At 51.8% G+C, this 17389-nt stretch overlaps 2 protein-coding genes and 1 long non-coding RNA gene across 6 annotated transcripts in view; 1 reads left to right on the plus strand and 2 right to left on the minus strand.

The window, feature by feature from the left end:
- ANKFY1 (ankyrin repeat and FYVE domain containing 1) overlaps positions 1-833 on the minus strand; it is a 74004-nt gene extending 73171 nt beyond the window's left edge. The window contains exon 1 of the mRNA XM_045044970.1: positions 724-833. Coding sequence (XP_044900905.1) covers positions 724-733 — 10 coding nt within the window. The 5' untranslated portion in view covers positions 734-833. The remainder of the gene's footprint in view (positions 1-723) is intronic.
- Positions 135-7314, plus strand: LOC123382024. Its single transcript, XR_006589780.1, has 2 exons — positions 135-2117; positions 3024-7314. It is a non-coding gene; the product is annotated as an uncharacterized LOC123382024 (long non-coding RNA).
- A 505-nt stretch (positions 7315-7819) lies between these two features.
- The window catches only part of UBE2G1 (ubiquitin conjugating enzyme E2 G1), a 105417-nt gene continuing 95847 nt past the window's right edge, over positions 7820-17389 (minus strand). For all 4 annotated transcript variants that reach the window (XM_045044972.1, XM_023243636.2, XM_045044973.1 and 1 more), the window contains one exon: positions 7820-8311. In XM_045044972.1, coding sequence (XP_044900907.1) covers positions 8204-8311 — 108 coding nt within the window. In that variant the 3' untranslated portion in view covers positions 7820-8203. The remainder of the gene's footprint in view (positions 8312-17389) is intronic.

Consider the following 17389-nt stretch of genomic DNA (forward strand, 5'->3'; position numbering starts at 1 on the left):
ATTCAGACAAAGCTCAGCTCAGGACCAGCACACCGCGGTCACTCAATAAGCGTTAAGCACAAAAGGAGCATTTTCCTCCGACAATGAGGCTAATGGGCGAAGCGACGGTGCCCATCTTGGTCTCTCGCCCCGCACCTGCACCTGCACCTGCACGACCCGGTTTTGACAAGGAGGGCTCCGATTCTGCTCGGCTCAGGGAGGCAGCGCCAGAGAGGCCCCATCGCCGGCCTGCAGCGCCCTAAAGAGCGCACCAGGAGAAGGGAAGGACCCGAGGACAGGCGACAGGGCGGAGGTCCGCGCGGCGTGACCTTGGCCGGCCCCTCCGCCACCTGGGGGCAGCCTCCCGGCCGGCGCACCGAGCCCAGCCCGGCCGGATGCGGGACGTGCCAGGACAGCAGTTTCGGTTTCCCGAGAAGCTGACGTCCCCGCCGGCGCGGCGAGTCCCTAGGGCCGCCCGCCGCGCCCCGCCCGGCCCCCGCCCGGCAGCCGCCGCGGCCCGCGGGGTGGGGGGCGCCCGAGGGGCGTCGCCTCAGCAGCCGCGCTCAGGACGCCCACCCGCCAGCCCTTCCGCGGCTCTCACACAGGCGGGGCAGGACGGCCCGCGAGCCCCGCCGCGCCCCGGCGAGCACGGCCGGCCGGCCGGCCCGCGCAAGGCCCCGTCGCCCCGGCCTGCAGCGCCGCCACCGCTGCGCGCCTTCCCGCGCCGCCCCCCACACACCCTACCTTCCGCCATGTCGGGCCGGCCCTGCTGCAGCCTCGCGAGAAGTGCGCCGCGCAAGCGGGGCGGCGCGGACCCGAGGCCGCGGGTCTCGCGAGAGTCTCGGGAAGCGGGAGGGCGGAGGGAGCGCGGGCGGGCGGCGGCCGGCGGGCGGAGGCCTCTCAGCTCCTCACACCTTCGAGGCGCGGGTGCGCGCCGGCAGCCAACCGTGGCCGCGGCCCAGACAGGGCCCTGGACGGGATGCACACGGCGAGCGGACCCTGCTCCTTGGAGAAACCTGGCGGGGAGGCGGTCGGGAGCGTGACTCTGTGGTCTCGCGGCGCGTTGGCGACGGGCAGGGGCCGAGGCTGCGGGAGAGGAGGCGGGAACCGGGCCAGGGACTGGATGCGGACCCCACCGCGGACGGAGTTCAGAAGACCCACTCCGCACCCCACCGTGGACCCCACTCCGCACCCCACCGCGGACCCCACCCCGCACCCCAACCGGACCCCATACCGGACACCACCCGGACCCCACACTGGACCGCACCCCGGGCCCCACCCAAACACCACCACGGACCCCACCCCTGACCCCACGGTGGACCGCACCCCAGATCCCACCCCAGACCCCACCGCAGACCTCACCCCGGACCGCACCGCGGACCTCACACCGGACCCCACACCGGACACCACTGCGGACCTTACCCCGGACCGCACCCCGGATCCCACGCCAGACCCCACCGCGGACTGCACCTAGACCCCACACGGAACTGCACCCTGGATCCCACCGTGGACCTCACCACGGACCGCACCCGGTACCCCACTGCGGACCCCACCGCGGACCACACCCCGGATTCCACCCCGGACCCCACCGCGGACCACACCGAGGACCACACCTAGGAGCTCACTCTGGACCTCACCTCGGATCTCGCCCCGGACCCTACCGCGGTCCCCACCGCGGACCCCATCCCGGACCACACCGCGGAGCTCACTCTGGACCTCACCGCGGACCCCACCGCAGACCCCACCCCGGCCCCACCGCTGAGCTCACTCTGGACCCCACCGCGCACCACACCCAGGCCTCCGTGCGGACCCCACTGCGGACCCCGGGGCAGGGTCTTACTCGGGTAAACCCCTGGGACCAAGGACAAGCGTGCAGGCAGACGGACGGAAGAGGCGGAGAGACATCAGGACGCCGCTCGATGACATCAGTTGGTGGCACGGGACCGGAGAGAGCCGAGAGATCTGGGAGAGGCGTCGGGCCAGAGGGGCTGCCCCGCGTGTCTCCTGTGCGTGTGGACGGGCACCCTCCGAGCAGAACCCCGCCTGGCTGCAGGCGCTGAGAGTGCAGATGACCGTGTTCCCCGGTGCCCAAGGTCTCCTGCCACACAGGCGGGGAGTGCGTTGCGAAGGCAACTCAGGTGCAGACCGCAGGGGCTGGTGTAGTAAGGGTCATGAAACCTGAAACCTGGGTCTCAGCCATATCGAGGACCCGGGTGGGCCCTGTTGTTGGGGTGGCAAACTGGACTCCTATGTTCAGTAGTGCTGGGGCTTGACACGGCCCAGGACGGGGCGTGGAACCCGCCAGCGCAGTGAAAGCGAGAAGCCGGGAAGCCGGCCAGATTCAGTATTGGGATGGACAGGTAGGGAGCCAAGGAACCAAAGCCTTCAGGGAACATGGGGTGACCAACAGCAGGAGAGAGGGCTAAAGGCTATGGCAAGCAGACAGCAGGAGACCCTTCTAAACAGACTGTCATACAGAGGAGAATCCAAGGAAGGCTGATGGTCCCCATTCCTAGAAGCATCCAGGACTGCAGGGGAAGTGGTGACCGGGGACAAGAGCTGAGGAAGAAGCGTGGGTGAGAGGAGGGGTCAGAACAGCAGAGGGGGAGCGTCCGAAGGCAGAGAAGCCTGAGTGCTACGGAGGGTTAGCATCTGTAAGTTGGCAGAGGAGCAATGTGGAGTCCACACCGTCCCAGGGTTCGGGTTCTGAGGAAGGGGGAGGAGTTCTGGCTGAGGTCCCCAGGGGATGGAAGGGGAGAGGGCGAATGTGTCAGGGCAGTGGTGTGCTCAGGGACATGATGTCCAGCTGGGGTGGGCACGTGGGCAGGGGAGAATTTGCCAGGCTACTGAGCTGCCATGGCTCAGAGCCTCCTAGTCTGTCGACAGTGGTTTAGAGGTGCTGCACGGCGGGCCACTGGGCTCATGAGTGTGGCCTGCCAAGCTCATCTGCTTTGAGTGCCCTACCGATGACCTAAAAGTGCTTGGGGACTCTGCCACAGCCGGTGCCTGCTTTTGCATCAGACCACGTGTCTTTGTCCCACCAGCACCACCCTGGCATGTGACACGCAGCAGGTGCTCGGTATGTTTGAGGAGTCGTTCCCGCCACGAGCTACACCAGCAGTCAAGGGGACGGGGTTCACATCGGGCTCTGCAACTGACCTGCTGTGTTGATCAGGGCAGGACCCTGCAAGCTGCCCTCTCAGGTCCTACAGCAGTTTCTACAGGGGGACAGGACATCCGGAGGATCACGAACCCCTGAGAACGTGATGGAAACCAGGGAGAGCAGCACACATGCAGGAAGAAACAAATCTGTGCCCTTCCCGCCTGCTTGGACTAGATGCCTGCAGCGAATGAAAGCTCCCCTAAGGGGCCTAGTCAACTCAAGGGCTTGTCTGCCTCCTTGTCATAACCATGACCTGCCCTCACCAAGCCTTCTCTCAGAAGTGAGAGCCCTCCTCCTAGAGATGCTGGTACCAGGACTCCATCTCTGACCTGATCTGGGCCCTTGTCTTCCAAGGGGACTCCTACTAGCTGGAAACCCCTGAGCTACAGAGCCTGTGAAACAAAGCATCAGACAACTCCAGCAGCCAACAGGATTCCCGGCAGCTCACAAGGTCAGGCAAGATGTCTGAGCGCCTGAACATGGTTCACTTTAGATGTGACTCGGGCTTTGCTCAGATAAGGAGAAACTCGGCTGTCCGGGACGGGGAACACGAGGTGTGTGAAGGGTCACCACAGACCGCCTAGGGCACAAGGGCACAGGCTCTTCCCGGGGAGGAGGTGCCAGGTCCTGGTAGAGAGGGGAAGGGAGGGAACCACTGGACCCGTGGGCCAGCGAATTAGGTTCCACTACGGGCCTCAACACGTGCTCCCCCGGGTGACCTTGGGAAGGAAGAACCACCTGCTAGGGAGGGAGCAGCACCCAGCACAGAAGCGAGGAAGCAAGGCCCTGGAACCGAATCCTCGCCGGAAACGTACTCGCTCTGCAGTCTTGCCACGCTGATCCGAACCCGTTTTCCTCATGAGAAACTACTACTTTGGAGGACCCTTGTGAGAATGTGCCTTGCACCAGCCTGCCATAAAGTGCAAGCTCCACCAGTAGGAATACGGTTTCTGGCGCTCCTTGGGAACAAACGAGGTGTTGCTGGGCACACGGAGCGCTCTCCTGCTTCCTCCTAATGGATGCTGCCGGCAAGGGGGAAATATCAAGGGTCTTGCCTAGGATTCTCTGAGCAGCTCCTAGGTCTAAGCTGTGTCTGCTGCCTTTTGTGAAAGCTTCTTCCTTCTCCTGATTTATTCCACCTGTGTGAACAGGAAGCGGAATTCTTTCATCATGTCACTATGGCTCAGTGGGGCATGCAGACTAAATGAGACCAAAAAAGAAAAGTTACCCCTACCTTGGCAGTCATGTTGCACACATCTGAAACGGAGCAACCAAAAGTAGCTTATCCTGGAAATAATTTGCTCTGCAAACTGAACCCTGTTGGGGCTTCCAGTCCTCCAGAAAAATTTTTTATCAGTAAAATTAAACTCTGAAAATGACCCCGAACCTTCCCCGGACTGCTGTCAAGGACGATTTTCTTCTTGTTTCTAACACAGCTCTCATTAAGAGATCTGGCTTCTTGTTCTTTTCTCAGGTCGCAAGGAGGCGGCCTTGGCGGCCACCGGCATCATTTATCAACACAAACACTACCTCACACCGTAAATCCACGTGAACTCCACGTGAGGGCACAGGGTAGAAAGGTAGACAGGGACACCCTTTTAAGGGCGGGAAAAAGTGCTCGGTCTTGCCCCTTTTATGCTAACTTGCTAAGTGAGCCTGGTGCTACCTGGGGCCACGTTCGCCCATCCGTGTGGAGGAGGGAAGGTGGTGGGCTTGAGGTGGTGCCCGTGGGCTCTTCCGGTCCACGCTCAGGTCTGGGTTCCCCGCCTTCTAGCTTATGTCTGTGGTAGAGCCGCTTCAGGCTAAAGACAAAGTCCCCGAAACACGCTAACACATGCTCATTTCATTCAAGGCCCTTCATCAGCAGGTACCTGATGCTGCTTGGCCCCGTACTGGAAATCTTAAGACCATCGTAGCAGGTCAGAAGTCAACTTCCCACCCTCTGGTTCCTTCTTTAAATGAAGTTTTAAAAGTCCTTTATCAAGATTCCCTTGTGGACCTTTTGGTATCATGTGCTGTTTCGAAAGAATCCCACAACTTGCTTTTGAGACCTGCATCCTAAAACCAAAATAGCTCATGATACAGCCTCTAAGTGATCATTTATTGATTTACACAGCATCCACCACACGATGGAGGTGCTTTACAATACAGCAAACATCACAACAGAACTCACATAGTTAAATACAATCAACAAGTTACAGAACTAAAAAAAAAAAAAAAAAAAACAACAACAACAAAAAACTGGAATGACGCAACATTATGTCAGATTTCAGAGATGCTGAGAAGTGGCAGTAAGTACAAAGAAGGCAATTCCACCAACTGGAGACCAGACGGGAAAAAATAGATCCACAAGCACCACAACCCCAAGTGTGCAGATTCGTAGAGGGTGGTGAGCATATGAAATAAAATTTCACAACCGAGAATGAAGGCCATTAAGGATACCAGGACACCCACGTGATCAAAGAACGAGTGGAATACCCTCACGGAGAGAGTGCCTCGTAATGACAAGGGAACCAATCTCTCGTGGATTTTAAACTCACAGAAGGAGGCCAGAAAGCCACTGAGATCATACATCCCGTATGAGCACAGACTGAAATCTGGAAGCCTTTACCAGAACTTGGAATCAATTTAGGAAATAGCCAACAGTCCTAAAACCCGTAAGACTGTGTAGATGTTGTTGACAGTTGGCACAGAGTTAGGGAGAAAAATCCTTTTCCTAGAACAGAGAGGACTCACCTCACACTAGTGATGAGGCACTGGTGGGGCAAAAGCCACCTGGATCAGTGTCACCTGAGAGTGGTTTAATATCAAATATGGAGGCGCTAAGTTCACACTGTCAGATGAACACAGGGAAAGGCACAGGTGATGCCCCTGGCAGAGAAGAAGTCACACACAACCCTCCCCGCCCCCCCCCCAGGCCTGTGTGTCCACATGCAGCACGCCAGGGCGCCAGGTGGAAAAGAGCGGGAAGGGAGGGGCCCTCGTTCCTGGCTCCCCCTTTGACTCCCCAGGATCTAGCCCCAAAACACACATGGTTACTCCAAGGTACCTGCATTTAAGTGGCACTTAAAGTTCAGTAAGAGTTGTCCCTGAGTTACTAGGTCATTTGCCGCTCCCTGAAGAGTCAAGTCCCAGGTTTTAACTTGACAGATCACTAGCAGAATCACAGCAACGGGAGAGCAAAGTTCAGACTCCATTCTGCCACAAGCAGCCACCATGTGGACAGTTTCTGATGTAAGAGTAAGAGGGACTGCATTCAAATCCCAGGCGCGTGTGCACTACCAGCACTTTGGGGCAACAAGTTTTAGAATTTTGGCGGGGGGGGGGGGGGGGGGGAGTCCCAAATGAAGTTCTCGAAGAAAACTGGCTGCAGTAAATCAAATCAAACAATTTTCACACTCAGCAATTACACATGTATGGGATTTTATAATGTTTCAGAGTGGGGAACAGACAGGTGTTTAGAAAAATCACTCTCTACTGTGTCTACATCCTCAACCATTTTACTTCTGCTTCAGAAAGGACCTGCAGAGTCCACAGAGGATGGGGCTACTCATAGGGATCCCTTCACTCTCTGCCAAAGCGTCTCTCCAAGCCCCACAGAGCAGAGACGCACCAATTCTCACAGAATTGTGTCCCATCTGGTACCGTCTCGAGTTCTGTCTCTTACAGGCCAACTACTACTTCCCAATCCCAACCTCACACCCAACATAGAGGAACCTGGGCCTGCCGTTAACACTGCACACGTTCACTTCATCATTTCCTGAAGCTGTTTTAGAAAACATGATATGAAATATGCTTATGCTCAAACATTAATAAAATCCAAGTGCACTATGTCAGTGACAGAATCTATATGTCAAACAGCAAAGCATTCACACCCCTGTAGTGCTTTGAGATCCACATAAGAACCTAGATAGAGCCCAATACATCCACTGCCACGGCCATGGGATTTTCAAGTATAAGTCTGTTTGCATAAGGAATCAACCTGAGATTTTTCTAAACTGCATTTCTCTGGCATTCAGTATTATAACCTTCATTCAATACAATAAAAGCCAACAACTTGACAATTATTGGAAAAAAATTGTATTTTGGAAGAACTCACTACATAAGGTGACAGAATTCCAAAATCAAATTACATGAAAATATACATCGCAATTTCTTTGTACAATAAGTGAGAAAAAACCTGCAGTATAGAAGAATAGAGGCAAAGAAACACGAAGGGCTCAGGAGAAGGGGACACGGGGTCAACAGCGTCTGTCCTCGCGAACCCGCAAGTGACGCAGAAAGCCTGCGCAGTGCACACCGTAATCCACCCGACCTTAACGGCAGGGAACTGGGGGGCAAAAGCAAAACCAAACCAGACTTCTGCACCATGTGGGGCAAATTTCAGTTAAGTTGGATTCTGAACTGACTCTTTTTAGTTCTCAGGGATAATGACTGAGTTCAAGAGCTCTCAACAGCCAAAACATGTTATTGCTACAACCAACCCAAGAGACGGTACAACTAGGGTACAAAAGGACAAAGCACCTGGTGATGACCACTCCTCTGAAGTCATCATTAAAAATCAAGTAGTTGCTTATTAAGTATTTCAGTATTGGAACTAAATGATTTGAAAACTTTCTGGCAGATAGAAGAGATAAAAGCAAAGGGGAGTGTGTCAAAACAAAGAAGATACAAAAGTTTAGTAAGTGAAAAGAGTTTAATGAAGCCTCAATGGTTTAAAGGAAATTAAATGGAAACTTGTAATCCTAATTGTTTTTCATCTGACATGCTTTAAGGAGTCTTTTAAAACTGATAAGAAACAATGAAGAGGGAAAGAAAACCTGCTAAAATCTTTTAGAATTTACACGATTCTTATTCTACTACAAGAAAGCATTATTTGGTACAAGGTGTATCTGTGGATGTACATGAATAGTATATATATTATCCGGATCATGTTGTGCTATGTACAGGTCTTTACAATTCTTCCTGAAGGTTAAAACAGTTCATTAGAATTCAAAATGCGTAATCATCTGTAAGTTGGCACTTGTTAGGCTCTTGTGTCAGCACTGATACTGGCATGTTCTATCGCAGCCCACTTCCAGCCAGTGTCTGCCAACTTGTTACGACAGAAGTCCAGCGATAGGTGGGTAGAGTGCAGGGAAACAGTGCCGTGTTTCTCAGTTGGAGACCCTACAACAAAGCAAAGAGCGTCACATGATGAATTTACAAATCACAAAAGAATTAACTGATTAGAAATTTTTATTTGTATTCTATTTCTTTGGAAACGAATTCATTTCATTTTAAGCTCACTTTTGTGCTCCTCCAACATGGCAGCCGCATATGGCCGTTTTATTTCAAGTTTAAATGACAGTAAATAAAATTTAAAATTCAGTTCAAGTGCTCAATATGGCTAGTGACTACCATACTGGATGACAGTACAGACACAGAAGATTTCTTTCCATCAGCGTAGAAAGTCGTAGTATACTTCCCTAATTTAGATTGTTTTCAATAGATCCCAAATGTCTTTCAACTTATATTAATTACATCTGAAGTCAAACACTGAAGAACCACTTTCAAGCCAATTGATTTGGAAATTTGTGAATATTTAAGAATATTCAGAGAAACAACTTAAGACCATCACCCTTTTCAACCTGTTGAATTTGATCCAACCCTGCAGGTTCCACCCAAACCCATTTTGTCTGTGAAGCTGCCCCCAACGGCACATTCCTGTTATTTCGTCTCTGCCGGGCCCATGCCCTCCGTGAGCCTAGAAGAACCACATCTAAATGAAAACAACCATCTCAGCCAGCACTTACGTGCCAAGCAAGTTTACAAACCTATCTCGTGCAATGTTCGTAATCACCAGATGAAGGAGTTTCCCCTATTTTACAGAGAAAAGTGAGACAAAGTCACACAGTTAATAAGGGGCAGGGCTTCCTGCTCATAAAGTTAGAAAAACAGCAGATTCAAGTTTTAAAAAAACAAGTCTAACGACTGGACTTTCCTTCAGTCGCCGTGTGCTCTGAGTACACAGGGAAGCAAGGGGAGGGAGCAGGGAGAATACCTATTCTTACTGGACCGGGTCAGCTGCTCCAGAAACCCGTGGACCTGTGCTGTCTGGCAAGCACAGTGCTGGGCACGAAGAGCCTGAATGGAAGATGACTGGAAATTCGAGGGTGTCATTTTAAACCCCTAACAAAGAGGCCAAGTGTACCGAAGTCACACCAGACATGTGTCTTCTCAAGCCCCAAGTGAATTGATCGACCTCACAATCACCGTACCCAAGCTCTGCTGTGGGCCCACCCGCGGCCCCGCCTGTGCTCATTGACTTAACCAAGACCACCTCCCGCAGGCCACTCCCGAAACGGGTAGATCACCCTCCCCAGCACACAGACACACAAACGGACACACGTGTTGTACTGGAAAATCTAAAGACGTCACTGAAACCAAGACTTGTGGTTACAGAACAGGTATTATAATTTTTTGGTGATGTTATCGGAATGTTTTTCCGAAGGCCAGACCACACCCAACTTAGTCCCAGGCCAATTAATCCCTCAGAACTGACAGAGACCTGGGTGCAGAAATTCAGTAATTGTTCCCCTAGGACGTGACCAAGAAATTTCAAGACCATGAAAGAATCCTTTAAAAATGGTTTCTGTGCAAGGTTTTAAAAAGAAAAAGGCTCCACGGGGGACTGACTGCTCTGAGTCAGTAAACACCTGAAATCAGGCAATCGGGTCATTCACGAGAGCCCAGCTTTAACAGCACAGACTTCTTCAGCAGAAACAGAAGAATGTATTCCCCGCCCCCCTGAATAAAATGTATTCTAAAGAGACAAAAAGCCTCAGCACAGAAAAGCAAGTCTGCTGATGGCGCTCCAACAGATGGGGCCAATTCCATAAGCAAATTTCACTTCCAACTGAAACTATCTGCTTGTTAAAATCACACACGTTTTATATTAACTGAAATTATATCAATTGTATGTCTCTATGAAATCACTTAAGTATCTGTTTTTTACCTCAAAACTTAGTATTACTCCCGATTTTTAACCTACAAATCTGGAGACGGTTCACCTCCAAAGGACATAACTGTCTCATTCTATTTATTTCTGAAATGAGAATCAAATCAGGGCACCTGGGTGGCTCAGTTGGTTGAGCATCTGACTCTTCGTTTCAGCTCAGGTCAAGATCTCATGGTTCGTGGGTTCAAGCCCCAAGCGGGACTCTGTGCTGATGGTGCGGAGCCTGTTTGGGATTCTCTCTCTCTTCCTCTCTCTCTCTCTCTCTCTCTCTCTCTCTCTCTCTCTCTCTCTCTCTCTGCCCCTCCCTGCTGCAAGCATGCATGCGCTCTCATTCTCTCTCCCTCTCTCAAAATAAATAAAACATTAAAAATCATTTTTTAAAAAGTCTAAGAAGTACGAATCAGACAGGCGTGCTTCCAAATAACAAACACTTCTGATGTTGAGGAAGGTAATAAAAATAATTCCTCACTCAGGAATAAACGTTCCAATAATCTCAGCCACTCTTCACTGAAAGCAGACCATGAGGGAAATGGCCTGTGTCGGGAAGTTTCCCACTACCGTTCACACAGATGCCCCGACGTCCCCCCAGCCCCACTCTTCCTCCGGCAGCCACCCAGTGTCCTGCTAGACAGCAGCACCCCTCACAGGGCCACTTTCTTCTCGTGCTGTGGCACTGCTGACCGTCCACACCCCCTTCCTTTCTGAGCATGCAGCACCTCCCACCGCCTGGCTCTCCTCCTGGGACCAACCAGCCCTCGGGCTTCTGTTTCTTCCTTCTGCCTCCCCCCCACCCCCACCTTGTCTCTACCCTGGAGACCCTGGAGACTGCCGACCTCTGTCCTCCACAATCAACATGAGTCATGTGTCTGCCTGGCCAGATGAACAGGATAATTCACCTATGGTGCCCTACATTTATCCCAACACCTCCCAAGAGAACACCACCTTTGTAAATGGCAGGAAACTAACAAGTATTCATTAACAAGAACTGAAATGAGCTCAGGGTCACCTGTTCTTGGTGTTACCTCTCATTTCAAGATACAAATCTTAACCCTTAACAATAAGCAACTGTTAAAAAGAAAGCTGATCTATATTATCATGTTGATAAATATAAATCACACTGAACTAACAAAATATCAAAAGGCCATGTGATTTTTAAAAAGTGCAGAACATACACCATGTGTATGCTTGTGTTATATGAGCAGACACACATCACCGTGTGCACATGGTGTGTCGGGGGCAGTCGGATTTCTGAAGATTAAGCTACCGTCAGTGGTCACCTCTGGGAACAGAACTGGGGGCCACCACCGGAAAGGGAGACAGGCTTCTGTGTTGCAGACTCTGTCCCTGACGTTTGGGGACAGGAGGGAGGAGGGAGGAGGACAGCGATAAAGAGGCAGGCAGGCAGCAGCAGGCTGAGGAGGGACAGCGACAGAGCCGTGGCACGCACGGGCGAGGAAGAAGACCCTACCAGAGGTATGACCAACGGTGTCCAACGACACAGAGATCAAGACGCAAAACTATACTAAGCCTGTGGATGTGGCTGTGTCATCGGTTTAGTTTACTGTGGGGGAGGACAGAAGATGAGCCAAACGTGCCTGGAAACAGACGGTTAGGGGGAAAGGCAAAGGCTTCTGCTTCCCAGCCCCCTCTTCCTTCCCAAAGTGAAGTACCACTGAGAATGTTATGACTTTTAACGTATTTCTTCAAGTCTCTGCTTTAAAAAACCTCTCCCGGGGCGCCTGGGTGGCACAGTCGGTTAAGCGTCCGACTTCAGGCAGGTCACGATCTCGCGGTCCGTGAGTTCGAGCCCCGCGTCAGGCTCTGGGCTGATGGCTCAGAGCCTGGAGCCTGTTTCCGATTCTGTGTCTCCCTCTCTCTCTGCCCCTCCCCCGTTCATGCTCTGTCTCTCTATGTCCCATAAATAAATAAATAAATAAATAAATAAATAAATAAATAAATAAATAAATAAATTAAATAAACAAACAAACAAACCCTCTCCCTCTGCCGCACAGCTGTGAACAGACAGTGTCTGTGCTAACTCACGGGAGCAGCGCCACACGCGATGTTTCTGCAAATTGCTTTTCTTACTCAAGACCGTCTCTGAGATTTCACCATGTGTCTACAGTGCACAGTTAGTTGCTGGATAACGTTACAGTGTATCAACCCTAACTGATCAATCCTTGCTGATGCGCCTTTTAAAAATCACCCACAGCCCTGTGCCTTGCCTTCAGGTCTCCTTGTACACACGTCCCAGACTTTCTCCAACCCGACTAGATACTACCAACTTGTTCCCCAGTGCTGACACAACTTCACTCGTGCCGGCATTCAAGTACACCGTGTCCCCAAACCCTTACCAACACTTGCGTCTCTCGGACAGTTTGATTTTTGACAACCTGATTGATGAAACGTCATCTCCCTGTAGCTCTGTATTTCTGATTACAAATTCAGGTATGTTTCACATGCATGACAACTAGCTTGCTTCCCGCTCCTGTTTATTATTTATGCAAATCCTTTTCCTTGGTGCTGTTTTTCTTGCGGATTTGCACAAGCTGGTGTAGGTGCTAGATCAAATCCTGAAGATCAGAATATAGAGCGATCTCTTTCCAGCCCACGGTTTTGTCTTATCATAATATTTAAGTTTTCAGTTTTGACATAGTCAGATTTACCGATTTTTCCTTCTCCAGGTGTTTTTTGTGCCTAATAAACACTTCTCTACCTTGTTATTCTCCTTTATCTTGTTCTGTAATGGTTTTGTTTCTCATACTTCTATCTTCTGTTTTCGGACTTACTGGAGATGGCCTGGTCTCCGCCCACTGCAGTTAACAAAGGTCGCTGCAGACCGCCTGCAACAACGAGAGTGCCCTGGAGCAGTGTGCCACCGTGCAACAGTGTACAGGAGCCCCTGTAGTAGACCGGGCCACCTTACCGCAACCCAAGAGATCAGAATGGCTCACCATGGCAGAAGCCTTCATTTTCAGAAGCCCTGGGTGAGGTGTGGGGGCTGGTCCTTCAATGACCTGAATGTGGTCCGCTTGGGGTGATCACTTACTCCAGATGCAGTCTCAGTAAGCAGTGGGGAGACAGAATGCATCATTCACAGAGCCGCACAGACGCCTATCGGTGAGAAAGGACTCTGGACCCGCACATGCACACCTGCGGCTACGCAAAGGCAGCAGGGCTCCTGCATCGTGCTGGGTTGTACAACGCCCAGAGTCGTGCGTCAGGACCCCTAGGAGATGGGTTCGGAGGCAGGGATTTATTTGTACGAGGTTTACTGAGAAGTGCTTCCAAACACAAGAGTGAAAGAAACGGGATTAAGCAGAAGAAGAAATGAACTAACAGGGCAGCACGCAGGTGGAACGAAGGCCTTAGTCAATCCCGCACCGGAACAGCCTCTTGGAGAATTCCCAAACCGAGAGAAGAACGCCGGTGTTCCGAGCCCTCACCCCAACCTGTCACTGGACGTGGGTAACCCCAGAAAAGGGACTAACTTGAGCAATTCACCTCTTTTGGTGGAGGGCAACCACCCACGCTCTACACCCAGCGCACCTGCCCCTACCCTCACCCGTTCCCTCCCACGAAGCCACCACCACAGCGCGAGCAGACCCACGGAGAGGTCCCCGTGGCAGAGAACCTGAGGGAGGGCTCCATCCGACGGCCAGTGAGGAACAGAACCCTGCAGCAACCACCTGAGTGAACCTGGAGGCAGGTCCACCCACCACGGGTGAGGTTCCGGGCGAGCGCGGTGCCACACCAGCACCTTGCCTGCAGTACCGTGAGGGACCCAGGGCCAGAAGGCCCAGCTAAGTCACACTCAGATCCCCGCGCTCTAGAAGCTAGGAGATGGAGAATGTTGTTTGAAGCCACAAAATTTGAGATGATTTGTAACAGCACCAAGAACTACAACAATCCCACCAGCCCTAGCACGGAACACAAGGACTGGCTCTTCCTGTCTGGTGGCGCAGAGCGCGCCCACGCTGCTCCTCGGGCTGGAGGACTTGCTTCTCCCCGCTGCCTCTCTCCCTCCCGTCACGCACCTGAACCGGCAGACAGGGAAGGCCACTGAGGTCTTCACAGAGGACAAGGCATAACCACCAAGGAGAAGCGACATAAAGAGACAAGTACTGGGGCGCCTGGGTGGCTCAGTCGGTTAAGCGTCCGACTTCAGCCAGGTCACGATCTCGCGGTCCGTTCGAGCCCGCGTCGGGCTCTGTGCTGACAGCTCAGAGCCTGGAGCCCGTTTCAGATTCTGTGCCTCCCTCTCTCTCTGCCCCTCCCCCGTTCATGCTCTGTCTCTCTCTGTCTCAAAAATAAATAAAACCTTAAAAAAAAAAATTAAAAAAAAAAAAAAAAAGAGACAAGTACTCCATGGTTCCAGTAACAAGAGGGCATCACGGCAGTCAAGCTCCTAGACACACACAGCGGGAACAGTGGCCGCCAGGGCCAGGGCTGGGGGGACCAGAGAGTCGTCCTCCAGGGAGCGCGGACCTCCAGCGACTTCCAGTGACGCGGACTGAAGAAGCCCTAGAGGGCCCACCGTACAATGGTGCGCATACAAGGAACACTGAAACGTACGTAAAAACTGCTAACAGGGCAAACTTACATGGGTTTCACCATCATTTTTTAAAAAGTGAAATAAAGTCTGGGTCAAGTTCTTGGACAGTAATATTTCCGTTTTTAGAAAATACAAGTCATGGATTTGGATGTGACTTTTAAAAATCCAATTCTCAAATGATGTCACTATCAGCGTAATCCAGGTGGAGGACTGGGTTCTGGTCCCGACCACCATGTACCGCAGGCGACAAGAGGAGCCAGAGAACACTCATCGGTGACGTGCTGCCAGGCTTCGGGGGGGTGGGGGTGGGGATGGGCATGGGCCTTGTCGCTAGAAGCAGCAAAGTGAACAGGAGACACGTTCCAGACCCCGGACGTGGAGACCGGCTCACTCCCGGCTGGCCCTCAGGCACCTGCTGCGTGACCGGGAAGAAGGCCTCAGAGAGCGGACACCCAGGGACAAAGAGGGAGACGGCACGACTGGGAACCCCAAACTGACGGCACCCGGGACCAGGCACTTGAGTGCTGGGTTGGCAGGTCTGCCTGAAGGACACGTGCATCAGTGTCTCCCAAACAGTGTCCTTCTGACGAGCTCCAAAGTGACAACAAAACACAAATCCCTTTATTCCGTTCTTATCAACGAAAGACACACACCTCAAGGGTTACAACTTTTTTACACAAAAGCCTGAGCTTAAACAGTAAGGTAAGAAGTTAGGGATCGTAACTACAATTCCTCATTCATAAAAGCAGTGTAGTAATTTTATTAAAATTCTGCTCTATCGGGGCACCTGAGAGGCTCAGACGGTTCAGAGTCTGACTCTTGACTTCAGCTCAGGATGTTATCTCAGTTTGTGGGATCGAGCCCCTTGTCGGGCTCCCCCCTGACAGCATAGAGCCTGCTTATTCTCTCTCTCTCTCCCTCTCTCTACCCCTTCCCCGCTCACGTGCTCGCCCTACCAAGGGCTGCAGCTGCCCTGGCCTCTGCAACAGTGCAAAGCCATTACCACCTGCGTGGAATGCACCCGGAGGACCCACGACATTTAACAAGGGTGTTTTGTCACCGACGTGTGAACAGTGCTGACCTGTGTTGGTCAAGATTTCCAATTATTGCTTCCTTCCTCTTTAACTCTAAGCTCTCAGTTTAGTGTCATCATTCACAGGAGTTCACACTGTTTTTCAACTAACCTATTCTTTACAATGAGGCATTTTGATTCAACGTATTTTCTGCCTCCATGTTCTTGATAAATGAACTTTAGTCTTGGTACGTATACTTTAAACACATGTGTACGTTACAATCCACTATAAATTAACTCTAATCCCACCAGCGAAGAATAAGTAATCCCGTTAGAAAATTTGTGACACATCATTACTATTTACTTAACTAACTGGCAATATACTACCAAGGTAAATATAATAAAACTCTCAGTCATTTCTTGCATTTACGGAGAACTGTTTACGAGACGAAATCATGTGTGTGCTTGGGCTTCAGTGCCTGCAATTTTTTGTCGTTGTCCAACTCTTCTGTGCCTGAGAAACAGTGCGGGTAAGCGACCCCTAAAGACACGATCACACCCACGGAAGCACCAGTCAATGAGCGGAGCCGAAGACAGACACGGTGGGGACACAAGCACAGGCATGAAGTGCAAGCAGGAGACATGCCCGATCCCGGGAGACTGAGACAGCAGGCCCTGAGCGAGAGCTTGATTTAAGGCGGTGGAAATCAAAGGCCAAACAGGAGAAAAGTGGGACCCCTGAGTAGACAGGAGAGAAGGTCAGGTATAATGGTAACAAAATTAGGACAGGATTATTAACAAAACATAAGCAACACAGAACGAGCAAACTGGAGGAGAACAGGAATAACTCGAAGACTGCAAGTTCACTGCTGTTCCTGGTGGTAACGGAAAGAAGTAAGGCCGATTGTCAGCATTTCAGGTTATGACAAGGAGACCCGAAAGACAGAGGAGTCTTTTCAAAAGCTAGGGATTATCTAACATGGAACCAGAACAAGTGGTGGGTCCAGTCCGCTTCACTTCTGATTTGTACCTTTGCGTTTGATGCGTTTCATTGTGAAAATAATAAATAGAAATTAAGACAATGTGATGCTCGTTCAGGGATAAGACAAGCCAGCCAATAAAACACAAAAAGGTCGGACACATAGCAACACATACCTGGAAGTGTCACCTCCTAGCACGACTGCCCCAGAGCGTCAGTGGTGAAAGGGCTGGCCAACAATGGATGCAGCCAGCGGATTTACCCTGGGTTGGTGGGGGCGGGGGTGGGGGGCGAGCAGAGCTGAACTCCAGCCTCCCACCACACACCAATCACTTTCAGGGGATTGAACACGCGTGTCAAAGGCAAAACTATGAAAGCTTTTACAGGACAAGATACAATGGGAGCTGTCTGACTGATGGCAGAGGAGAAGCTAGACCCCAAAAAGGAAAATCCGTACAGGAATACAGGAGAGGTCGAATCCAACTGCATTAAGAGCATCTGCTCATCCACAGACACCACGAACACAGTGCGCTTTGTACGAATCGAGAACCTAACGGAATAACAGCCCAGAGACAGGAGTTTCCTCTGTGGCACCGGCCACGCGTACCAGAGCAAGGGCTCACGCCGCACCCTTCCAGACGGAACACGTCACAGAGGTCCGGTAAGATCAAACCCCGGGGGGGGGGGGGGGGGGGGGGATA

The sequence above is a fragment of the Felis catus genome, chromosome E1 (genome assembly GCF_018350175.1).
Source record: "Felis catus isolate Fca126 chromosome E1, F.catus_Fca126_mat1.0, whole genome shotgun sequence".
Lineage (NCBI taxonomy): Eukaryota > Metazoa > Chordata > Mammalia > Carnivora > Felidae > Felis > Felis catus.